The sequence below is a fragment of the Vespula vulgaris genome, chromosome 22 (assembly GCF_905475345.1).
Source record: "Vespula vulgaris chromosome 22, iyVesVulg1.1, whole genome shotgun sequence".
Classification (NCBI taxonomy): Eukaryota; Metazoa; Arthropoda; class Insecta; order Hymenoptera; family Vespidae; genus Vespula; species Vespula vulgaris.
The window spans coordinates 2,631,168-2,651,246 of record NC_066607.1 but is presented as its reverse complement, the minus strand read 5'-3'; the positions used below and the strand labels follow the sequence as shown (position 1 = coordinate 2,651,246).

Sequence of the window (20,079 nt, the reverse complement as noted above, 5' to 3'; positions counted from 1 at the left end):
TGAATCTGGAAATTTTAAATTAAGGTTATTTGAAGTTTTTCGCGTGTTTCGAGTTATGAAATGTTTAAATAAACGTGCTATTGTTTAAATATTAAGTAATTATACTCCGTGTACTTTATTTAAATTATTTAAATTATTATAAAATAATAGTGAGTATGATTTTTTTAAGTTTACCTTTTGGAAAGGATCTCTTTCGATCATAATGCGTCAAAGTCCAAGAAAAAAACTGTTTGGTTACAATCAGAGCCAATGAAAAGTACTGTTTCGTTTACTAAAACAAACGACGATCGCGCGGTAAAAATCTTACTTTATTTAAATATTACTTGAATTTTATTTTATATTTAACATGTCTTACATGCTATGTAATGTTTAAATTTATTTTTTAAGTACTAGTTTATTTTTCTCCTTGTCATAGATCGTTTAAATAATTATTATATTGTCGGTAGTATTAATTATTTAAGGTTAGACATATGAAAAGAGAGAGCTACGATATTTATTCCTCCGAATGCAAAAGAATACTATCTCGATAATTTTTAAAATCGCTCAAGCTTTCGATTTGTTGTCATTAGATGCTAGATAAAGAACTCGAGTTCGAGATTTTTCGAGATTTATATATATCGAAAGATTAAATTATCTTACTATTAACGTATGTTAAGATTTATATGTATATTTTAGATATACTATTATCGTTACTATTTAGTTTGCTTTCTTTTTAAAACCAGGAATAATGAATAATTTTAATTGATATTTATTAATTTATATAATACCTTTGATATTGCTAATAACATGGCTGATCCAACGATACAGACTTTTTGTTGTCGCCATACGAATAAAACCGATATGGCTGTTAAAATAATGGAAGAATTTAATACAGATGTTTATAATATAGTGTGCATGCTTTCTTCGACAATGGGAATACTTGGAGCTGTTTATCAAGTAATATGAAATATTTATATTATTCCATAACCTTTCTATGTAAGCATAAAAATTGTATTTTAGGTGTTACCTCGTGAGACATCAAATCTTCCTCATCGATGGAATAGTTTTTCGGCATCGAGAGGACGCGAGATTATTGTATGGCTCGCAATTGCCGATTTATTTGCTTCTTTAGGTGTTATTTTATTGTCGCTTTATGTTATCTCCATTACAGCAATATATACTAACGATTTATAATCCTTTTATTCTACGTCATTTTTCTTCTACATATTGCAGTATGGAATTATTACTTATATAATTTTTCTTTTTAGGTATATTTATAAGATCAGCATTATGGATAAACTTTAAATCTATTATGCCAATGGAAAATGATACTTCCAGTGTTATATTCTGTGCTCTTTCTTCGGTAAATAACTTATTTGCTTATTGTATAAGAATGTCTTCGTACTTTAGATAGATAAAGTTTTATTAACAATTTAGATGATATGCATTGAACTACTAATTTTTTAATGGCTCGTTTATAAGGCATGGACACAATATTTTTACATGGCTACGTGGATTTGGACATTGTGTTATGCTGTGGATATGAAATTATTACTTAATGATCGATCTGGTCATCCTATTTGTTATCATATATTTGCATGGATTTGTCCTGCTTTCTTAACAATTTTTGGTTTGTCAATATTATATGTTCCAGATGCAAAGTAATGTATTAGTTTTTAATTATTTATAGTAATTGAAATTTTGTTGTAATATTAATAGATAATATTTAATTCCAGCTGTCATAATCTAACATCATTGTCCATTGCAATATTACGTATTCTTCCAAATTATTGTACAACATACGTCCTATTGGCAATTGTTATGATAATAAATCCACTTCTTTACATTGCTTCAACTCGTGATCTCAAAACAGCTGTTTCATATAGTTTGGCACAAATGACAGGACGAGAACGAAAATTAGTTCAAACTATCAGACTTAAATTTGCATTAATTAATCTTGTTTATTATATATGTTGGGTACCAAATCTAATCAATGGTGTCTTATTGTGGACACTATGGTTCCAGTTACCTGTTAAAGCTATTATTACTTTGTGGTATATGATGGTAAGTGAAGAAAATAATAAAATACTAATAATTTTAAATAATTACTCAATATATATATATATCTGATTTATGTTTATATATAGGCAGTAACAAATCCACTTCAAGCATTTTTAAATGCATTGGTTTATCAGAGATGGGGCAGAAAAGAAAAATTCCGATTAGAATGGTGTCAAAAATTAGGAAGCTTCAGTTTAAATCAAATTTCTAAAGGGAATACAGATATAAATTTAACTGAATCATCTCCTCTGTTAAATCAATATGCTTGTACACCTCATACAAGTATAAATGGATCTTCATCATTATGAAAACTGTGATACTTTTAGTGTATTGTTAGAAGTATAGAACAGTTATGATAAAATTACACATTTTTATATACAGTACATATTATAATATTGAGATTAAGGGTTCGTATTTATTTGATTTTAATCTTATTAAAACATGTTTAAAACTTATAAAAATATAATAATACTGCCAGATAATTATTACGATGAAATATTATAGACTACATTTAATTATTTTATTAGGACAACTTTTATAGACTAAAGATTTATAGAAATTTTATAGAATTACTTTTATAAAATTGTTAATTTATAAATGCGCTACTTATATACTTACATGTTATTGAAATCGTTGATGTTAACTTTTTATAGGAATAAAAAGTCAAATCAAAGATAAAAGCTTTTAATAAAATTGAAATATGTATTATTTTTATAACTATAAAAATAATATCATTTAAAATAATTATATATTGTAAATGTAATAAATACAAGGAATTTATTTTATACATGTAAGAATATAGTGTACACATATATACAATTATTCTATTATTAGTACATTTTGTACATTCAACAGATTTTATTTTATATTTATTACTGAACATTAATGGTAAAGTTTACTACGTACACAAAAAATAAACATAAAAAATTAATTATATATTAGTATATTTGATTTTTTAAACTGGATCAAATTGACAAATAAAACCAAAAGTTTTACAGAAAAATCATGTATCTTTTAAAAAGTGCATATATGGAGGATCTAGATTTTTATAATTTATTACATTTGATTTTAAAACTCTTTATACATACTTGTACACTGCAATATTTATCATTAATATTAATAGATATTTTCAGTTAAAAATAAGTACTGTATACATTGTTGTTAAAAATGTAACTGATAAATATCATGTATTTTGATAATAAAATGTTAGTACTCTTTTATCTAAAAAAATGGATTTATATTAGCACCATTGTATTACAAACAAACTTGCTGAAATATTCAGAGATTATACATAAGTGGTAAAAACAATAAATATAAAACAAATATAGTATTGCTGTTAATTTCACATATACATCTTCCACAAAAAATATCTTACATTCATCCTATATTAACAAATGTAAGTTCTATAGAAATATTGTTTTATCTAGAATTACAGGCTTCTAAAAAATTAATAATTAGTTGTTTAGTAATATAGTATAAAAAGGAACCAGCAAGCAGCAGTAAATATGTATTATTAACATCACAATTTTGATCTATCAGCTTATCATTTATGATAGTATATTTTCAAATATGGTATACTTTTATCAATTTTAATGATTTTTTTTTTTTTTTCTTATACATAATGTACAATTTTCTCGTTTTATATATACGCGAAAATAAACCTACAATTTACTTCTAATAAACTAATTCTTGATTTACTTTATCTATATATATGTATATGTGTATATGTTGTTCAATATTATATTATATATTACAGATATTAATATATACAATTTCCTAACTTTGTTTATGCTATCGCACAAAACACATTTGTAATCTCTATTAACTGTAAAAGAAAATTCGCTATTATTCATCAATTAATTATCAGATTATACAAATTCATGACAAAGAAGAACGTAAATAAAAGGTAAACGTGTTTTTATCATTCAACTGCTGCAATTAATATGTAACTTACTTTCTTTTTTAATTTTTTTACGTTTAAAATATTAGATCAGTATCAATAAAATATGGAAAGAAATTCATATTCTGTAATATAATATAAAAAAACAACAATAAAAAAAGAAGTGTTTAAATAAATAATAATTAACATCAAAAATGTTCAAAAAAATGCCCTATGCAAATTAATTTATGATATACTTAATAATTACGTATTTAATAGATAGATTCAAGGTTAATACTTTTATATAATCTCATATGAGAATAAAAATTGATAATAATTATGCCTTATAATCACTGGAGTATTATTTATAATTTAAAAAGAAAACGTGTATATATATATATATATATATATATATATATATATATATATATATACGCACATTTAAATTCAATAAACTTAAGAACATAAGTGGTTTGATTTGTGCCGTTCTACAGCGACTCTTGCATAATATATCTACAGCTTTGTTCACAAATATGAACGATCTTTCATTGACTTCATTTGCTGATAATTTTATATCAAGTACATATTCTTAAAATTCTTGTAAAGAGAAACTCGTGTAACTTGTATCATTATTTCCATTATGTTTTCTCCTACCATAATATCTTCTCCTAATTCGCTGTTTTATCTGTATCAAATTTGATACATGTATCAAAAATATAGTAAGATAAAATAAACTGTAGCATAATTTTTAACATATTTTGTAAGAAATTAATAGTTAAGTTAAAACAAAATATAAAAAAAAATGTTAATCGAGAGATAATTTATAGAAAGAATAAAAAATATAAAGCAGTAAATAACACTATCCTGTCTTTTCAAATTGTTACTTTCATATTTGCAAGATATCATTATATACAATGAATTTACTTTGATTCTGATATATATATATATCGTATTTTTTTTATATTTTATAACTGAAGTGAAATAATTGTACTAAAATATTACTATCTAATCGCAATATATATCACACACAAGATTTTCATATACTAAAACTTCATTTTTATAATCTACTAATATCAAACAATTTAATTCGAAAACTGGAAATTGTTAAACGGTGCTCCGAAATTGTTTGAAATAAAATGTTAAACTTAAATTGTAACCGAACTAAAAATTAACTTAATTTTTCTTTAACTTTTTTTTGGCACTTTTTTCAAACTTACATATTTTTAACTTGTAATAAGTAATAATGAAATAATTGTTTGAAATATAAGCTTTTAAGCATCTGTGATATATAAAAAGCTCCAAAAATGATTTTCAAGATCATATTAAATAAAGTATATCCCATCAAGATGGAAGATTTGTAGCTCCTAAGGTCAAAGATGTAATGTCACGAATGATCATTTCTGCTATTTTCCATGCTAGTTCTTCTTTTGCCTAGATATTAAAAATAGATTTTATAATGATTTTATGATATCTTGGTATTATAATAATCAATAAATTTAAATATGTTTATTAAAGCATCATCTATTGCATACTACCATAAACACGTTAAATCTGCATATAAGTTTTACCTTATCTTGCTCCAAATTTACGAGTCTTTTCACAGCACGCGCTAATCGTGATTCTAAAAGTTTTATATATTGTTTACATGAATTTTTTTTCAATGAAAAAATGTCTATATATACAAATAAAACTTACCATATTTTCTACAAGGATCAGGTTCTATTTCTGTAATAAATCTACCCAAGTAATCGATGTAGCCAACACTTAATCTATGTTGTTAAAGTATCAATATAATTAAAATAATGTAATAACTTTGATACTGCAATTAATGTATAAAAAGTAAAGTTTTAAAAAACGAACCTATATTTGTTACGCCTCCATAAAGAATCTGGATCATAAAGTTGCCTTGTATCGATATTCATACTACTGTGCGCACTTGTTTTTGTACTAGTACTAGTACTAGATAGTATTCCATTGGCATTGTTCCCTGCCTGCAGGGTACTTTGCATACTGTTACTGATAGAGCTCACTTCACTGCTGCAGTCAGAACCTGGTATAATATTAAATATAATGTTTCTACAGTTATCTCTATATTCCATTTTATACTTATCTTTGACTTTAAAAAAATATTGATAATTTAATAGATAAAAAAAATATGATTACCTGCTCTCTTTATTCTGAGCTGATAACTCGAACATGGATTGCTTTGAATGGTACTGATCAATTCTGATAAGTATTTATAATACAGCTGTGATGATAAAAAGGTAGGCAAATAGTGCTGAAATTATAATAACATAGAAGAATAAGTAAATAAGTTGTTACAATTGCCATTATAAAGGAAAGATATAAAATATACCTTATTGAGAAATTTATATACAATTTTACAAGGTTTATCAAAACAATCAGGTAATGGTCCCTCTCCATCCTCGCGGCAAATATTTTGTTCAACGTCGAAACGAATTTTATCATTAAACCCAAGTGGCGTAGTTGCTTGCAAACTAAAATATCTGAAGACACAATATATGTTTCAAATCATTATACAAATCATTATAAATTCATTTACATTTTTTATATATTTACTTATATATTTACTTGTATGTTACAAAATATATAAAAACATGTAGTAAAACATATTGCTTACTTGTCATATATAATAAGAGCATCAGACTGAGCTTCCTCAGGGTTTATTGGATCTTTCTTTTCTAAAAGATTTTGTTTATAATTAATTGCAGCCATCCAAAAATCTAAGAGCTCGCGTTTATTTTCGAGTTCCATAAACTGAAATTAATAAATATAGATGTACAAAAAAAATTACCGTAAAATTAACATATAAGATGCAATATAATAAAGATTATACCTCCATGAAATAAAAAAATGCAGTTTCATTATATAATATGTCCCCTAATTGTACATTCCCACTTGTTAGAACATCAATTTGATGCTTACAATGAAATTCACTTCGCAGGAAGTCATTAATATATCTATAAATTTAAACAAAAAAAGGACCATAACTTTTGCATACTTTTACTTCCAGTAAAAACTTTTTTTGTACTTACTCCTTTTCTATAACATCAAATATAATATTTTGAATGTTAGATAGGCACCGTAATATAGGCTCTATGTTTTCACACTTAAGAGCTTTTTCTATTTCTAGTTTTAGTTCCTCAGGAATTCGATTAGTACCCAATGTTTCTTTAATAATATATTTTTTATAAATTCTTAATGCATCTTGCCTAGTATTTGTCATATCGCCTCTTTTATTCCCACGTTTGCGATTTGATTGTCGCATACCACTTAGCATCTCACTAATCTTTGGCATGTCATTACAATTTGATTTTACATCATTACTATTTACAATTTCATTGTACAGTCCCTTTTCTCTATTACGATTTTCAATATTACCCTGCAGTACATTGCAATTAAAGTTATCATTATCATCCACTGAATTTGAGAAACTATCGGACTCCACAGTATGATCATTCTTGAAATTCAAATTCTCTACGTTTTCATCTTCAAGATGGAAATCAGGAAACGATCCACATAAACATTCAACTTCTAACCAAAATTTTATAAGAGATATTGAATTTCTTGTATCCATAAATTGGATAAAGTAACCTAGGGCACCCTTATCTGCAAGAATCTCTGGAAGCGTTTTAGAAAGTTGAGACCTAAATGGTCGCTTATTGTCTTTTTCTTCCTTAAGAATTTCATCTTCCTCTTCCTCCTCAAGGCTGCACAATATACTTGACGGTACATAGATCGACGCACTATCACCAAATTCATCTCCAAATGTCTTTTCTAATTTTGTTGATTTTGTAGGAGAAGCATGCAATGATCTGGGCCTGTCTCGTTGCCCTGAAAGTAAGAAACATTATATCAGATCAACGAAAACGTATAGTTTAATCTATAAATGTCAATATCCTATTCTCCTGTTAAGAGAGGAAATTAAAAAAACTATTAAGTATTAAATAACTTTGACAATACAGTTATCTGTGTCTCTACAAACAAACGTAATAAATTTTGTTTTGATTAAAGAGGTTATGTTTCTTTTAACCAACATTACCCCTTTCATAATATTGATCAATCTATCACGAAATTACAGGAATAATTCGAATAATGAAATAATTACCAGATTTCTTAAAAAATTGGAACATTTTTTACGTCAGAGAGGAACATGATAAAGAACGCGATATGACGAACGAATGTAGGAAAATTTATAGAGTATTTTTCCGTCGATGATGTTTTCAACAATTTGAATCGATCGGTCGATTCTATTATTCCTTTTAATATTATTACGAAGATATAAAGGTGGAAACGTTTCGGTGAGAGATTCGTCGATCACATACATATGCAACGCGCAATATCCGAAGGAACTGTCATTAGTGTCATCGCGAATCCGTTTACGATCGCTACATCGAGACTCGGTTAACCTTCCTTGAGATTTCTTCGATCCTTTTTAGCAATGAGATACTTGTAACGCTATATTTTACGTCCGACAATAAATATATCTGTATTACAAAATAAATCCGATTTCCTTAGCAACGCTAATTAGATTTATTTGCGTCTTGCACGCTCCTGGCACTTCCGCGCTAAACTTTTTATATTATGCGACACACCACGCCGGAATTATTGTTTGGCGTTTTTCGATACTTTATCGATTTATTCGATTTAATAATAATTATCGATTTATTCGATTGAACAATACATTTTATTATTATTATTATTATTATTATCAGTTCATCATTATGGAATCGAAGTCATCGTTTTTTCCTCGCGATCGAAATCTTGTAAATAATAATTACAAAGAAAAAAAAAAGAAACTAAAAAAGAAAATATGTGATAACAAAAAGAAATCTTTAAAATATTTTAACGTCGCGCATCAACGCGTTCGAAGGACGAACGATTGATTATCTCCTATGTGCGTTGTGATACCAGAACGATCTAGGATAAAGAGAAGGATTCAACTCGAGTTATTCGATCGAAAGTTCAAAGAAGGTAAGTCCGTACATATCGCGTTAAAGGTCAAATATTTTCTCAACTTCGAGAAGGCAATCCCAAGGAAGATACGTTTGTCTCTCCCACACATAATCAATTCATGAGAATTGAATTCTTTGAAGGTGTGGATAACCTCTCATAACTTTGGTATTCGTGTCTCGTAGCGTATCAAAATAACGTATTCTCGATTCGAAGTTAATCTTGGTGTCGTATTCTAATTTGCATGTTTCGTGTGAGGAATACGAGCGTTGTTTTTATATAGCGCGTTTAAAAGTTAAAAAGAGAAAAGAAAACAAATAACATAAATACACACACACACACATATATATATCTCTTCGTTAACAAACGACACGAAATATTTTATATAGATATATTACAACGTATATAAACGTATGTATTGGCGCGTTATTTTGAAACGTACTATAGAACAAACGTCTATCGAGTCGTTATATACATATGATCTCTGTATTTAGATTTTTATATGCTGCGTGTTATTTTTAAACGTATCGTACGTGTAATGTGTATAATGAAATATTGCGCGGGCGCAATATCTATAAATTATATATATATATATAACATAAATAAATAAATATTTAACGTGTCATACAAAATGGTTAAGCATAACACGTAATTGTACGTGGTAGCCATGTTATTTTGAAACGTACTATAGAAGAGAAGACAGGTGGACTCGAAGACAAGAGGCCAATGTCCGGACAGTAAGAAGTACACAAGAGGCTACCGAAGAGAGGCCATCGAGGAGACCATCGATGAGGTATCGTAGCTTCTCTCGAGCGTTCAACCGCGAAAGGAATACCGGTTTTTCGTTCAGGAATAGAGGTAGTACGTATAGATTAAACGAAGGTGATTCTCGCAGTGAAGATTTTGCTCGAACTTTGCGAGTCTCTTCTTCCTCTTCCTTTTCTTCTTCTTCTTCTTCTTCTTCTTCTTCTTCTTCTTCTTCTTCTTCTTCTTCTTCCTCATCATCTACGACGTACAGTTCGCGCACACATTTTTACAAAAGTTCGCGTTGTTCGAAGCTCCGATCGATCCTCTTTATACGTGGTGTTTCGTTATATATTATACGATAAACGATTTCCCATCATGTCGTTTGTTTTTTACGCCTTCGCATTTGGTTTCCACATTTATCTTCTCCTCGACACGGTACTTACCGCACCTACCGTGACTTACGATCAACGACAGACCGGCGAACACAATGTCCGAATCGACTTGAAGGATCTCAAGATACTCGCTTTCGTTGATTCCAAGATACTCGAAGATTACACGGTAAATGAAAATACAATTATTAAAAGTATGCGTCTGATAAGATAAGATAAGATTTCCTTTTTCTTTTTCTTTTTCTCTACGTCTCTTTTTCTCTCCTCTTTTATCAAGAGATAGTTTAATATGTATATGAATAAAACTCTAAGGATCTTAATAAATCTATAATTGTATTAAATGTATAATATATATACTTCTCTCTTAAGATTCGTGAACGTGTAAGTAGATATTGATAAAGGTTTTTTTCTTTCTTTCTTTTTTTTTTTATTTATTTATTGTTTTCTTCTTTTCTTTTTGTTTTCTCTTATTTTATAGGATTATGATTACTTTTACGATTACGCTGACTTTACCATAAAACCGATTTCAAAGCCCACGACGTCGTCCTCGGTTGAACCTTCGAGTACTTCGGCCATTAATGCATCCACATCTTCTTCTTCGACCATCAAAACGGATCCCGCAGAAATTGCAGCTACGAACGATTCAATAACAACGACTTTAAGGATCGAACAATCGACGGAAGATGCAACGATATCGACGATAGAAGATAAAACGGAAACTTCGTCTAATAAAGGCGTCTGGCTTGAATTGAAATCACAAGGCCGCCATTAACGAAGAGAAGCTATTCGAAAGATATCTTGAAAATACATTCGAATAATCTTTCTAAATTCGTATAATAACTCTGGATAATAACGATATTATTTTATTTAATGTTAAACACGAAAGTGTATTCGTCTACTGTGTGTGTGTGTAATGTGCGTATGCGTGTAACCATATATTGCAAATTTATTGATAAATGATTAAATGTAAAATTATCATTAATTCAGATTCATAGGAGATTGTGCATTGATGATGTCTTTTATAGTATAGTTGAAATCATTGTCAAAGCAGGTTTATTAATTGTAAGATGCGAATATGTTCTATACCGAATTTGTTCTTCGATTTTATTACATGCTTTTTTGAAGCTTGAAGTTTTTTATATTCATTCTATATATTGTGCTGCACCATTTGAAATCTCTATTATTCGTTGATAAGACATAGTACATTATACGTCTTAAATATGTATTTCATAAATATTAATGCGTAATCATATCTTGCATTAGTTAACATTTCTAGAGTTATATAATATAGTCTTTTACAATATATTTTTCTTTGTTCTCCATCGTGTCCCAATTGTATTGTCAATCTATAAAGTCAACGATTTTAATTTGCAATTAACCATTTGACGAATAAATAACTTTATCTTAAATACCTATGTATAATTTTATTTTATATATAAATAGTCTACACCTCTTTATTTTCCAAATTTTTTTTTTCTAAGAAAAACTCAATGAGATTTAGATCAATTGATTTCATTAAGTAAATTTTTATTATAGCCGTAGAAAACGATCTTAAACTTAAAAAGAGTATTAGTTTTGTTACGTTACAGTTTTAAGAGAATAAAAATTATCCCATTTCATTAGCTCTTCCCATGTTTCATTATTCTCTTCTTCTTCTTCTTCTTCATTATTTATATTTCATCTTGACGTTTCAAGCAAGCTCGTAAATCACCAGTTAAAAATTCAAGCGATAATGCTTGGATAAACGAGCGAAGAAAAAAAAAAGGACAGATAAAAAAGAGAAGAAAAAAAATTGGTCAACGGTAAATGGTCTCAGTTGAATATTCTTTGGACACCTTGCTTTTCTTCGTTTACCCTCTCCTATCATCTTTATTATCGGTGATGGTTACACGAGGAAGGAAAGCAGAAATCTTGCATCAGTCGTCGATCGAACTTCGCACGAGCATCGTTGAACCGTTTGTTCCTTCTCTTTCACAAAATCAAAGAGTCCAGGAAAAAGAAGACAAAGACGAAAACGAAGAACAAGAAAAAGAACAAGAAGAAAACGAAGAAATCAAAATGATCCTACCAAGTCTGTTCATTATCACTTTGTCAATCCTCTTCTATTGTAATGCAGCACCGGCTACTTACGATCAACGACAGGATGGCAAAATGAATGTTCGTGCCGATTTAGATAATTTCTTCTTCGTTTTCGTAACCAAGGGATCCTTGTTCAACGATCTATCCTTTCTCGATTTCAAATCCATGGCGAGACAATTGATGGTCGGTCAGAAAAATAAGATAGACAAACAGGACGAGCCAATATCGTTATTAACGAACGAGAACGTAAGTGAAAATGTTAAAACTGGCAAACCTTACAAGGTCGACATCGTAAGGATTCCAAAGAACAACAATGAGAGTCTTCAGGATTTGAAAGAATTGGGAAAGCAGGACGAACGTTTGAACAATCAAAAAAACGAAGATCTTGAGTTGACCGATCAACTTAACAACTCACAATCTCTTTCTGAGAATTCATCAGGATCTGCGTTGAAGCAGGAGGTCGAAAGGACATCGTCCGGTCAACAGGACTCGGCTAACACGGTGAACAAACTTCAATGAACGAAACTGCAACGTAACGACAGATCGACTGTTGACCCTATCGTTTAGAATAATATTAGGATAGAACATGTTTTTATATTTAATTATCTCGTCTGTCTGTTCTTGGGTATATTGAATTGGAGTCTTGCAGTTGTTGTGGGAAGGGTGGCAGAAGGGTTGGGAGGTGGAGGGGGAAGGAAAAGGTTTTTTTTTTTACAGATAGCTTTATTGAACTCGAACGAAAAACAATTACATTGTAGATCCGATTAAATAAAAGGATCTAATCGTCTATTGATAAATATGTATTTATAAATGATATGACGTATTTTGTATTTATTTAAAAAAAAAGAAAAGAAAAATATGGAGGCATAGATGTACTAATTCTGAAATTTCTCCATTCTGTCTTTTTTTTTTTTTTTTTTTTTTTTTATAAAAAATAAATAAATGCATGGTCAGATAAATCGTCGTTGTTTCTTTTTTTTGCAAAGATACTCCTTTCTCATCCCTTCATCTTGATTATCCTTTTAACAATGTTACTTATTACAGCAAAAAAAAGATAAGAAAAAGATATACGTATAGTCTTTTTTTGAATCGAGGAACAAAAGAGAAAGATCGCAATTTGTTCGAAAATCCCTTATGATGCAAACGCGGAAGTAGAACTGTATTTCTTCTGTAAAATTCTTGCGAATGTGTGTAAGTGCGCACATGTGAGGAACGTGAGTGCAAGGGCAAGGTTACGGTAAGCGTGAACGGCTTTATGTACGAGAAGCACAAGCCGGAAGAATCGAAGAAACGAACACTCTCGATGGGGGCCACGTTAGGACGTTGCCCTTTTGCAAATCAAATCTCGTTTATATCGTTCGAGAAATGACGATGACGATAACGACGACGATGACGACTGATTCTCACGTAATCAATTTACAAAGGCTTACAAAACATGTGATATTTTGACAGTTGGTAGTTTAGAAAGAAAGAAAAAAAAAAAAAAGAAAGAAAACTTAATAGAAAGATAAGACAGCGAAGCCGTAGAGAATATTAACAGGATTCGATTATAACGGGTTTGAACATTTCTGTGTTCATAGACGATCGGCTATTGAATATCAAATTTCGTGTCCGAGTGTATGTTTGTTCAATACGATCGAAATCTGATAGGAGTATTGCATGAATCCATTAATTTATGCAATTAACCGGACGACGATCCAGCTAGGGAACAAGTCGACTGAATGTTATCTAAAAATTATTTCAAATACGTATGTAAGTAATATTTTAAGTATCTAACTGTACATATCGTAGGAGAATTACGATATTTATTTGGTCCTTTGCAACGATTAATCAAACGTCTAACACGAGGAATAACTTTTTGATAATAATTGATAGACATTCACTCGACTAAATTAGATGAAATATTTTAAAAGAGAATCGTAAGAGATAAGACGAGGACGTAGAACGACGACACAAAAAAGTCGATTCGGTTCTTCGGCAGGTTCTTGAACTTGGATGATGATCGAGCAAAGTGGTGGGACCAGGTATCTTTTCCTGGTCGATGGTACTCGCGGAGGTCATACCTCGCTCGTCCTTCGTATAGTCAAGACGTTCCTTCTAACATCTCTCTTTGCTTAGATCGCAAAAGATAATATAATAGAAAAAATCGTTACGTTTAATTCGCATATTTCAAGGAATTAATCTATAATTATACTTTTAAAAGCCGTGGTAACGATGTTCTCGATTAACATGAGATTGTTCAAGACGACAACTCTTTTATTATTATTCGCATTTGTTGGAACTTACGTAAGGTGTTTGCCAATTGAGGAATCCCTATCTACAACTTCCTCTTCGTTATCGACAACGACAACACTTGCTAACTCCGGTGATCATTATGATCAAAGACAAAATGGTACCGACAATTATCGTATTCACGTTGACGGCGTAGTCGTGGTCGTTGCACCAGTCGAAGCACTTTTGTTGGCAGGTGATGTCGTTGGCACCAATCAGTCTGATATATCATTGTTGGAATCTACCTTGTACAATTCCAAACCAGAAGATGAGAAACCAAATATCGAACATTCGGAGAAACCGACTGTCTCACCGAAATCTACACACAGGTAAATGTTTTAGATTTTCTTCTTTCTTCTCTCTTTTTCTTCTTCTTCTTCTTCTGTTTCTTTTCGAGTAATTATGATAATTAAGAAACACGAGATCATTATTACTCTCATTAATACCTCCATGTTTCTCTTTTTTACAGATCCAGTTTACGTTTAATGAATCTACTTGCTCCCTTTATACGCCGTCTTTATCACAAAGAATGAATCCGACACTGACTTCTAAAAAGATCTTCCAAGACTTATTTCTTACTGTAATGTAATATAAAAATGTGATATATAATCCATTACTTATGATATAGATATTTTATATATATATATATGTACGTATATTATTTTAAAGGTATTCTTGATTATGCCTTCGTTAATAGATTTACTATATAATAAATTAAAGGGGCATAAGCACGTTTGTAATACTATATATTTAGTATATATATATATAACGATCGTTATGTTATATCATATGCAATCATTTTGTAAATCGACAGTATACTCACCTTTACCGTTTATCGATCTAAAATGTGATTATCTTAACGCACACGGACTCGATACAGTTTATTCTACAATTTCTTCTTGAAATGAAATATATTTGATTAAAAATTAAAATACATTGTTCATGATTTTTGTCTGCTTATTTCTCTCTGTGTGTGTGTGTGTGTATGTGCGTATGTGTATATGTATGTGTGTTTTCTTTCGTTTTCGTCTTTTTCCCTTATTTTTTGTTTTGTTTTGTTTCGTTTCGTTTTGGTATATGATCACAATACTTCGTAATATTTTGTATAAAAATGCTTAAGACTATATGCTCCTTTGCATGTACAATTTAGTTGGGTGGAATCGCTCGTTTCTTTTTCTTTTCTTTTTTTATTTTTGAAAATGATTATTTCCAGAAGACACTTCGCGAATACAGTTCTCTCTAAATAACACGTAATGCATTTTGTAAGAACAAATTTTATATTGGCTTGTGAAACACACGATAATGGAAAATAAGCGTCACAGCTTCTGTTTATATACAATCATTAAAATATATGCGTCCTTATGTTTGGAAGTCGAGGATGTGTATACAAGAATACATTTTCAAATATATTGCAATCCTAATATATACATATATATACATATATATATATATATGTATATGTATGTATGTATATATATATATATGTATGTATATATGTATGTATATATATATATAAAGCAGCATTATATAGCATCGTCCGACTATATTGTTCATCGTTAAACACTTAAAATTATAAACTGACTTACGTTCGATACGATAAAAACGAAATTCCAATTGACTATTATTCTTAACACGTTCATGACTGTAATAACAAGTAAACGAGACACATACATACATATCTCCAAATTGTCATGATCATATTTTATCCATATATTTAACGTTCCTTTCGTTATTTATTAATTAATTTGTAATACGACCGACATTAAATTGTTCGTTTTTTCTTCTTTGTTTGTTTGTTCGTTTTTTTCTCTTTTCTTTTTTAATAATTATAATTATAATAATAATAATAATAATAATCATAATCATAATCATAATAATTATATTGTAAAACTAGTGTACCCTGTGTTCTCTCGACTTTGGAAAACATTATGTATATATATATCTATACACATTATTAGTTTTGAATACTTTCATAGAACAAAAAGGATTTTTAATGATCGACATCCAATTTTGTTTTTATGATTTTTTCAAATCTCTTTCTATCTCTTATTATATGCAAGAATCGCTTGTGCGAGGTTGCAACTCTTTGGAACTTTATCGATAAATAAAATGTACTCTGTTGTAGTACATGGTACTCTAAAAAATACTGTTATAATATAAGTGAAATGCGGTTGCTTCTTCTTTATTTTCTTTTCTCTTTTTTTTTTTTGAACTTTCTAAATTCTACATAACGAATAATTAAAAGAGCAGAATATATTTATTCTCTTTTATCAATATGATCTAAAAGGACAATTCATTTTGAAACCTACGCTCGATTTAATCCAACCTAATTTCCTTTATTACTTTCCTTTATTACGAGCAGATATTGATTTGTTCCTTTTTTTTTGTGTTTTCTGTTTTCTTCTTTTTTTTTGTTTCTTTTCTATTTTTTGTGGTTTTTTTTTCATTTTTTTCTTCTTTTTTTTTTTAATTAATGTCGTCAATATTTGTTCACTATATACAAAGATATTTTCCTGTGATGAAAACACACAGTCTCGTAATAATATGAGAACGTCAATGCGATAAAGAGAATATAAAAAAAAGGAACAAGAAAAAAAAAGAAAGAAAAAAAAAAGAAAGAAAAAAGACACGAACTGTACGAAAAAAAAACTTTGTTACAAGCATTCGTATATCTTATGTCGTTATATCGCTGTAAATAATTTCTCACATGGCAACATTTATAAATTATAACGATGAATACAGGACGTCTACATGTTTCTCTTTTTACACAGAGCAAAAAAAAGGAGAACAAAAAAGTAAAAAAAAAAAAAAAAATAATAATAATAATAAATAAAAATAAAAATAAAAATAAAAAAGAAAAAAGATAGAAAGAATACAAGAATGAGCAAGAAAAGAAAAGAAAAGAAAAGAAAAGAAAAGAAAAGAAAAGAAAAGAAAAGAAAATAGAAAAAGAAAATAGTTGCACATTAATTGTATACATTGTCAGTACCAAAGATAATGTGTACTTAAGAGGAGATTTGGGCTTCTTCGTTTGCGTTGAGATCCTCACAGTTTCTAGCTTCTGGAGAGCCACTATTATTAGCGTCTGCGGGCTCATCAAATTTTAATTCCTCCTTACCCGCCTATAGAGGAATTATTCCATTTGACATCTTTTGTTTGTTTTTGTATTTTTTTTTTTATTGTTTTTGTTTGTTTGTTTGTTTGATTTTTTTTTTTTAATAAGGCAATCGTCCGTTAAAAAACAAAAAAAAAGATATGGCAACGATGTTAGTAGCGTTTTACATATATTTATCGATTATTTCATCGGCAATTACCTCCTTAATCAGAAGACGACAATTTTCCACGACACTACGCTTTCGATCTGGCACATTGCATAAAATGTCTTCGGATTGATAGGTACTATCTACGATCTTACGTAGCTCCTCTAATTCGGTCAAGGCAACTTCTAATTTTGTTTCTAAATCACATCTGTAAAACAAAATTCATATTGTGTCTTGGAGAAGTTAATCGGATTTGAAAAAAAAAAAAAAAAGATTAAAAAACGAGATAAGAGAAACAAAGAAGAAGAAGGATAAAAGAAAAAAAAAAAAACAAAAAATAATATGAAGTAAACGTAATACATAAATCATATATTATTAGATAATTATTAATAGTATTATCTCACGCATGTTACTTACTTATCTTCTTTTAACTCTTGTATACACGTATCATTTTCAAGCTGTATTATCCGTAACACTTTTAAAAGTTTCGTAACGAGATTATCGACGTCTATAACTTGATCGACAAGGCTTACTGCTGGACAGTAATCCGTTAACGGAAGTGGTCCGTCGTTGGTCCCAGTGTCTGATTCACTTACGGATTCACATTCGTCTTCCTCTTCGTCTTGTACCTGGAGTAACGAAATATTGAAATATTATTGTTCGATCGATCGTGTCTCTCGCATCTTCGCAAGATCGTAAGATGAAAACAATTAAAAAAGGCCAAAAGGATTATAGAAAAAAAAAAAAAAAAAAAAGAAAGAAAGAAAAAAGTAATTACCCATCGAGACTTACTTTTCTGCGATGTAATATAGCCTGCGTGAGATTCGTTAGACTCGTACATTCGTCGAGTGCTTTTGTCTTCTTAATACTATTTTCATCGACGGTTTCTGGAAAGCTTAAAGCTCTACGAAGAGAGTCGCTACTAGATATCATATTGTGCGAATAAGTATCCGGCAAGGTAACGTCTTCCAAAACGCTTTCCATCATCAAACACGGTTCGGTTTCAAAATCGAGTAGATCGGAAGACGAGTCCATACTTATGTCTATATCGATATGAAAATATAAATGATATAAATTACAAGATCAATGATATAAGATATAGGTACACACGTGTGCACACACACACACACAGACACACACACATATTATGCAGATATGTAATAATATAAAAACGTTAAAATATATTATTATACTGCATCGATTTGTATACCTTTGTACATTTGTTTCGCCGATTCTATAGATGACTTTTTATCAGCAGTCTTCGTTACAAAAGGATGTGTCGCTGCGTTACGGATTGCACCGATAACAGCGGAAACAAAAGAACCACTTTTTGGACTAGGAGTACATTCTTTCAAGCTATTCTTTGAGCTAACAGGACTCGATTCTATACTACTGTTGCTTCGACTGTATGCTTCGTTGTGATATACCACATCCTTTAATAAAGGATCCTTTAAGTATCTTCTTTCTTAACGAACAACATTTTAAGATATTGTAGATAACGAATATATATCGAACGATAGAATAAATATTACCTCGAGATCTTTTACTGAAATATTGTAAGATGTTATTAATTGATCTACCAATCCCTCCAATCGAGTTCCCAGACCTGAAAGTGCCACTGATGCGCCAGATATGGTAGCGCCTTGGGTTAATAGAAGTTCTCGCCCTTTTCGTTCTACCGCATTTAATTTCATGTTCAAAGATAAATTCTCTTGCCTGTAAAGATAACAATTTCAAATAAAAACAATATGTAATAATAAGATGATTCGTCGTATAACGTAACGATCGTTATCACACGTTTACGGTATTTACACTTAATATAATGGCATACCTTCGCTGTTCACTGATTCGGACTAAATGTTTACATTCCTCCGTCTGCCTTTCCAATTCCGCATCTCGTTGAGTCAAAGCTTCTTCTTTTTTCTTTAACTAGATAAATGTAAGATATAAAACAAGTTCGTTAAACATCCAAGTTCCGCATTGATACGTATGAAAAAGTATTATTATTATCATAACTGTACCTCGATCTCGGCATCCTTTAACGCGTCTGCCAGAGTTGTTTTTTCTTGTTGAAGAAAATCTTGCATCTCCGCGGACTCAGCCTCCAATTCCTGTTGTTGTTGTAACAAAGCTTTTTGCGCTGCCAAACTCTTTTCCAAATCCTAAAGAAATACAAATTTATTACGAGGATCTACGTTCAATCGTGACATTAATCGCAGTTAAAAAAAAAAAAAAATCTACTATTCTCTTACCCTGCTAAGCATACGACAAAGTGATTGCAGATCGGCTATTTCGATTTGCTGATTGGCAACAACTTGTCCCGAAGATTGCAAATGAGACTCCAATTCTAAGAAACTGTCGCTACCCTCTGAAAAATTATTCTCTCTATATTATCACGAAAGTTAAACGAATAAATCTCTCCCCTAGTAGTAGTAGTAAC

At 29.8% G+C, this 20,079-nt stretch overlaps 6 protein-coding genes across 13 annotated transcripts in view; 4 read left to right on the top strand and 2 right to left on the bottom strand.

Moving 5' to 3' along the window:
* The first annotated feature begins 645 nt into the window (after positions 1-645).
* LOC127071565 (G-protein coupled receptor 143-like) lies at positions 646-2,873 on the top strand. Its single transcript, XM_051010988.1, has 6 exons — positions 646-936; positions 1,000-1,111; positions 1,248-1,342; positions 1,462-1,640; positions 1,716-2,043; positions 2,127-2,873. Exons 1-6 carry the CDS (start codon positions 787-789, stop codon positions 2,346-2,348), a joined length of 1,086 nt encoding a protein of 361 aa, XP_050866945.1. The 5' UTR covers positions 646-786; the 3' UTR covers positions 2,349-2,873.
* Positions 2,874-3,460: 587 nt separating this feature from the next.
* On the bottom strand, positions 3,461-9,708 carry LOC127071560 (A-kinase anchor protein 10, mitochondrial). 3 transcript variants are annotated; one of them, XM_051010975.1, is made up of 10 exons: positions 9,580-9,708; positions 6,976-7,774; positions 6,777-6,900; positions 6,561-6,697; positions 6,276-6,426; positions 6,083-6,197; positions 5,780-5,969; positions 5,615-5,688; positions 5,488-5,540; positions 3,461-5,350 (listed from the first exon to the last, which is right to left on the bottom strand). In XM_051010975.1, exons 2-10 carry the CDS (start codon positions 7,515-7,517, stop codon positions 5,261-5,263), a joined length of 1,476 nt encoding a protein of 491 aa, XP_050866932.1. In that variant the 5' UTR covers positions 7,518-7,774; positions 9,580-9,708; the 3' UTR covers positions 3,461-5,260. The 3 variants fall into 3 exon arrangements, with proteins under 3 accessions (XP_050866932.1, XP_050866931.1, XP_050866930.1); XM_051010974.1 differs by lacking the exon at positions 9,580-9,708 and adding an exon at positions 8,049-8,617; XM_051010973.1 differs by lacking the exon at positions 9,580-9,708 and adding an exon at positions 8,266-8,617.
* Positions 9,709-10,006: 298 nt separating this feature from the next.
* LOC127071577 (uncharacterized) lies at positions 10,007-11,438 on the top strand. 2 transcript variants are annotated; one of them, XM_051011002.1, is made up of 2 exons: positions 10,007-10,198; positions 10,562-11,438. In XM_051011002.1, the coding sequence occupies exons 1-2, from the start codon at positions 10,016-10,018 to the stop codon at positions 10,799-10,801; spliced, it is 423 nt and encodes a 140-aa protein (XP_050866959.1). In that variant the 5' UTR covers positions 10,007-10,015; the 3' UTR covers positions 10,802-11,438. The 2 variants fall into 2 exon arrangements, with proteins under 2 accessions (XP_050866959.1, XP_050866958.1); XM_051011001.1 differs by having other exon boundaries at positions 10,508-11,438.
* Positions 11,439-11,716: 278 nt separating this feature from the next.
* Positions 11,717-12,910, top strand: LOC127071570 (uncharacterized). Its single transcript, XM_051010995.1, has one exon. It carries the CDS (start codon positions 11,836-11,838, stop codon positions 12,625-12,627), a length of 792 nt encoding a protein of 263 aa, XP_050866952.1. The 5' UTR covers positions 11,717-11,835; the 3' UTR covers positions 12,628-12,910.
* Positions 12,911-13,604: 694 nt separating this feature from the next.
* On the top strand, positions 13,605-15,094 carry LOC127071579 (uncharacterized). The gene is made up of 2 exons (XM_051011004.1): positions 13,605-14,708; positions 14,849-15,094. The coding sequence occupies exons 1-2, from the start codon at positions 14,323-14,325 to the stop codon at positions 14,910-14,912; spliced, it is 450 nt and encodes a 149-aa protein (XP_050866961.1). The 5' UTR covers positions 13,605-14,322; the 3' UTR covers positions 14,913-15,094.
* A 177-nt stretch (positions 15,095-15,271) lies between these two features.
* Positions 15,272-20,079, bottom strand: part of LOC127071551 (uncharacterized) — a 28,285-nt gene continuing 23,477 nt past the window's right edge. For 4 of the 5 annotated variants that reach the window (XM_051010939.1, XM_051010940.1, XM_051010937.1 and 1 more), the window contains 9 exons: positions 19,892-20,007; positions 19,661-19,801; positions 19,471-19,568; positions 19,172-19,355; positions 18,850-19,072; positions 18,432-18,682; positions 18,057-18,268; positions 17,694-17,847; positions 15,272-17,501 (listed from right to left, as the gene is read on the bottom strand). In XM_051010939.1, the coding sequence (XP_050866896.1) occupies positions 17,385-17,501; positions 17,694-17,847; positions 18,057-18,268; positions 18,432-18,682; positions 18,850-19,072; positions 19,172-19,355; positions 19,471-19,568; positions 19,661-19,801; positions 19,892-20,007 (1,496 nt within the window). In that variant the 3' untranslated portion in view covers positions 15,272-17,384. Of the gene's footprint in view, positions 17,529-17,693; positions 17,848-18,056; positions 18,269-18,431; positions 18,683-18,849; positions 19,073-19,171; positions 19,356-19,470; positions 19,569-19,660; positions 19,802-19,891; positions 20,008-20,079 lie in introns of all 5 variants that reach the window. The other variant, XM_051010938.1, reaches the window with a different exon arrangement.